We start from the raw sequence: 4,479 nt of genomic DNA, 5'->3' as shown, positions 1-4,479 counted from the left end.
AATTAGTTCTTTCTGTGTACAACTACCTCAGAGGGGTCCTTTGCTGAAGGCTGAATTAAAAATGAAGTTTTTAATTACCTTGGTTTGCTGATGACTGTTTATTAAATACCAGTCATTTTCCTGCCTTTTGTGCCTCTCTCAGAAAAAGCGGTGCTGAGGGGAATGAAGGGGAATGAAAATCAATCATGTCCAGGCTGGTCATTTAACAGCTTATTTGCTAAGGTTTGAGGAGAAATGAAAAGAAATGCTCCCACTGGAAAAATAAGTGACATTGTTTTGATTTTGTCTTTATACTGGACAGTTAGCTTGCTGAAAAATAACCAATATTGGCTGAAAAACACGTGGACTATGCCTGTATTTTGTACACACTCCTTCTGTCATCAATCACTGATCGTTTCCCTGTCGAGGGCCTGCTATCCCAAGTAGGATTCATGTTCCAAAGTCCTATCAAATCATCTCTAGTGGTTCTCAGTTGTACAATTATGCAAGTCTGGTAGAAAACATGTAACTTTAGTGGTGGAATTTTCTGAGTTAAATTTTCCTCACTTCTCCTAAATCATATTTCTTTAATTAGCTGTAAAGATCGTTCTAGAGCATCATCAAAATCATGAAGAATCAGGTTAAGCTTAACCTTCATAGAATAAAGTATTTTCAGCTTTGTTGTGAATCAGTGAGCTGGAATTATTAAATTAATGGGAAATAATTGTGTATATATATACAGATACATATATATCAGCACAGATATAACGTTAGTAACATTAGATTTTTACAATCCTGGGGAGGACGATTACACTTTGACCAGAGACTTTCCTTATCTATAATCTCTTCATGGACAGTGAATACAAAGAGAGAGAGACATAAAGCACGTGGAAGGCTCGTCACCATTTGCTTAGAACGGTTCATACATTTTTGTAGGTTGTAATTATTTTCCTTCTCATCAGTTTTCTTACTGGAAGAGGCATTTCAGAAGTACCCCTGTCAATTCTCTCCCATTTCCTACTTCATTAGATGGCCACTTTGCATTAAATCTTAAAATTTCTTACAGGGATGAAATAACATTTGAAAATTAGACATACCACAAAGTAGAAAACAAAGGCTCTGCGTGTGTGAACACGCCAACGGATTTTTAGCTATCCCCCTTTTAATAAATGTCCTAAATAAAAAATATAAACCTTTGAGTTTTACCAACAAAAAAAAACTTCAAAAGAGAGTAAATGAATTGACGGCAGATGATTCTACACAAAACATGTCCAAAAAAGTAATCTGTGCACAATTACCAGTCTTAAATAGTTTTCAGTCAGGCTGAGGCTTCCCTTTCCTTTCTGGCCATCTTTTACTGTTTAAATAAACTAAGAAATTTTAAAGATTATTTAAAAATAAAGGTTGAAGATCCTTTAAAATAAAGTTTAAAAACTATTTTAAAATAAATTTTTAAGATTCTTTTAAAAAATATTTTGTAGCTCTAAGCGCTTGGTACCAGATACTGGGGCATAATTTATCTCATTACTAGCTCACGTCTCACACTACATGAACAGCTTTCAATAAGTACATACAATTTGTCAATGTACTTACTCACTGGCACATCAGATGAAATAAATAGGTATATAGGTAACTATTGTACTTCTGCAGGTTGGGAAATTATACTCTTTAGAACACATGCATACGATGTTTAAGAACAACAACCAAAAAATGCAGTCTCTGCACTGCTAAAATAAATGACAAAGAAAATTTAAAATACTGGCCTTTCAATGCATCTTTAACGGAAAAATAATTATAGTTATTCAATACATGCCAGCTGATGCCTATCAGTCCAATTTTTGAGCCAAGTGGGACCCTTTTCTAACTCTAGTAACAAGTTGAACAAGCACCTTACTTCAACCCAACAAAGTAGCAAGCTCTTTCTCTTTGGAATTGTGTTTTTCAGAAGATGATATAATCCTGAATTTATCTGCTTCTATGAAATCACAAACCACATCATGTTAGGTGGGGTAGCATAATGGTCAAGAACAAGGCTCTAGAGTCAGGCTAACATAGTTTGAACCCTGCTTCTGACACCTAGTACTTGCATATCCTTAGGCAAATTATTTAATGTCCCTACCCCTCAGTATCCTCATCTGAAGTGGGGTTAATTATAATACCTACCTTATAGTTGTAGGAATTGAGTGCTGCACAAAGTAAGTGCTCTCTAACTAAGTATTGGATATATCATCATCATTGGGAACTTAGCGGAATTTAAGAAAACAGATTTCTGCCAATTGTAAAAGAACATGAATTTATTAGCATTTGTATTGTACCAGCTTCTGTAGTGACTCCAAAATTCATTTTCGCACTCATTCAATTCAGGCAGATATAGCAATTACAACATGTATCTTGCTCAGTTGGGCACTGACTGAGCTAAGTAAGCATGGATTATTTGATTTTATCCTCACAATGACGGTAAATGGGGTTTACTATCGTTCCCATTCTGTAGATAAGGAAACTGAGGCTTAGAAAATTTAAATACTAGCACAAATTCTGCTTGTAAGAAATGAATCTGTGGTAAGAACCCAGGCAGTCTAAATTCAGAGCTTTTACAACCAACGTACTTGTAGCAGTTTTCTTAAATTAAAAAAAAAAAAGAAAACTATAAGCTAAAAATTGCTGAGACACTATCAGCTAATAACTAAATAAATCTTTAATTCCAAAGGACATGTGCTGAAGTCCATACTGCAGTCTGAAAACCTGTGAGTTTCTATATAATGGGCTGCCATATTAGAGCAAAACTACACTTCAAATGTCCAAATTTCGCAGATTGTTTGACATTTAAAATAAACCAAGCCAGATGGCAAGACCTCAAAAGGAAAGTTTAGAGAAGGAAAGTAATCAAAATTGTTTACCTGCTGTTGCTTGAATGGAGGGGAAGAAGTTGAGAGCCAGGAACAGCCTGAGGATCATTGTCCTAACTGTGGGCCAGGGCTCCAGCCCCTCCTCCCTATGAAGCCCAGAGAGCAAGGGGAGCTGAAAATAATGCGGGTGAAGCCTGAGAGGCGCAGTCATCCACGGCCCAACTTAACCTCTCTTGAGGCACATGATCAAGGCACACAAACCACAGGCACCGTGACTGCAAACATTTCACACAGGATATTACATTATTTTGATGACTTTAGACTTTTACCTCTTCTTTTAAAGGCATACCTTTTCTTGTCATTGGAAAAGAGTGTTGGCCACTATATAATGGGCTTGTGAGAATTCTTCTCTGTTGATGGGTATTAAAGTTGTGAAAAATAGAGCTTGAAATTCAGCAGGAACTTAAAAACTTGAAAAGAGGAATAACACCTCTTGTGGAGGAAAGTCTTTCATAGGAAGGGGATAGACTGTGACGAAAGGACAATGATAAAAATTATATTGAGGAGTTGGGAAACATTTATATCAGAGGTTAAAGGAGTCATAAACATTAGGAAATTAGCTTTTGTGTTGAGTGCAAGGTAGCCCTATGGAACATTTAGCACACACTGCTTAGTTTAGGTCAAGCCCTCCCCAACTCATTTCTGGGAGCTAAGGCAAATACACCCCACTTGCAAGCACTCAGCCAGCTGAGTATCTAGAGGAGGTTCCCTAGGCAAAGAGAAAGTTAAAAAAAATCATATGTTCTTAGGAAGACAGTAAGGTAACCAAAAGCCCCTTGGTATCTTATGATGTCTATGTCCCACAAGGAATTATTAAGGGTTAAGAAGTCCCCGGGTGGCGCAAAGTGTTAAGTGCTCAACTACTAGCTGAAACAGTGTTGATTCGAACTCTCCCAGGGCACCTTGGAAGATAGGTCTGGCGATCTGCTTCTGAAAGTTTAAGGACTTGAAAACGCTGGAGCAGTTCTACTCTGCACACATGGGGTCTCCATGAGTTGGAACTGACTCAACGGCAACTAACAACAACAAGAAGGCCTAGGCCATGGAAGAAAGATCCACAGCAGGAACCCCAAGGCCTATAATCACACTCTGCACCCCTCTCCCCTGGGCCATGTCTTCAGTGGATGGGGCATTCCACTGGCATGGCAGACTCCAGACCCCACTGTCCTCTTCTGGCTCCTCGGTCAGTGTCTTTCTCAAAACTTTTCCAACAGTTTTTCTTCTTTTCTGATAAGCTAAGCTTTATATGATTAGCATAGTTTTGGGTTTTGTGTGTGTGTTTTTTAAGATAATTTGTATTGCATTTAATTTTGACTATAAAAGTAAGACATTCCATATAGAAAATTTAGAAAAAAATAAATACAAATATTAAAACAAAATTCATCCATAATCTTACCGCCCTGATATAAATACTGTAAATATTCTCGTCCATTACCATCTGTTTGTCTGTTAAGATATTTACACATTTAATATTATATTTATTCTGGTTTGGAAGAGATATATACTATTATTGATTATATCTTGAATATTTTCCCATGGCATTTAAGAATTCTTTATAAACATTTGTAATTGATGAATAATATGCAATTTATAA

General features: G+C 36.7%; 1 protein-coding gene across 3 annotated transcripts in view; it reads right to left on the bottom strand.

Moving 5' to 3' along the window:
* The window catches only part of CD28 (CD28 molecule), a 77,976-nt gene extending 74,936 nt beyond the window's left edge, over positions 1–3,040 (bottom strand). For all 3 annotated transcript variants that reach the window (XM_023733012.1, XM_023733013.1, XM_004378300.2), the window contains exon 1: positions 2,877–3,040. In XM_023733012.1, coding sequence (XP_023588780.1) covers positions 2,877–3,036 — 160 coding nt within the window. In that variant the 5' untranslated portion in view covers positions 3,037–3,040. The remainder of the gene's footprint in view (positions 1–2,876) is intronic.
* Between the last annotated feature and the right edge of the window lie 1,439 nt (positions 3,041–4,479).

Source organism: Trichechus manatus, unplaced genomic scaffold (genome assembly GCF_000243295.1).
Source record: "Trichechus manatus latirostris isolate Lorelei unplaced genomic scaffold, TriManLat1.0 scaffold00056, whole genome shotgun sequence".
Classification (NCBI taxonomy): Eukaryota; Metazoa; Chordata; class Mammalia; order Sirenia; family Trichechidae; genus Trichechus; species Trichechus manatus.
The sequence above is the reverse complement of the archived record's forward strand: the minus strand, read 5'-3'. Positions and strand labels throughout refer to the sequence as shown.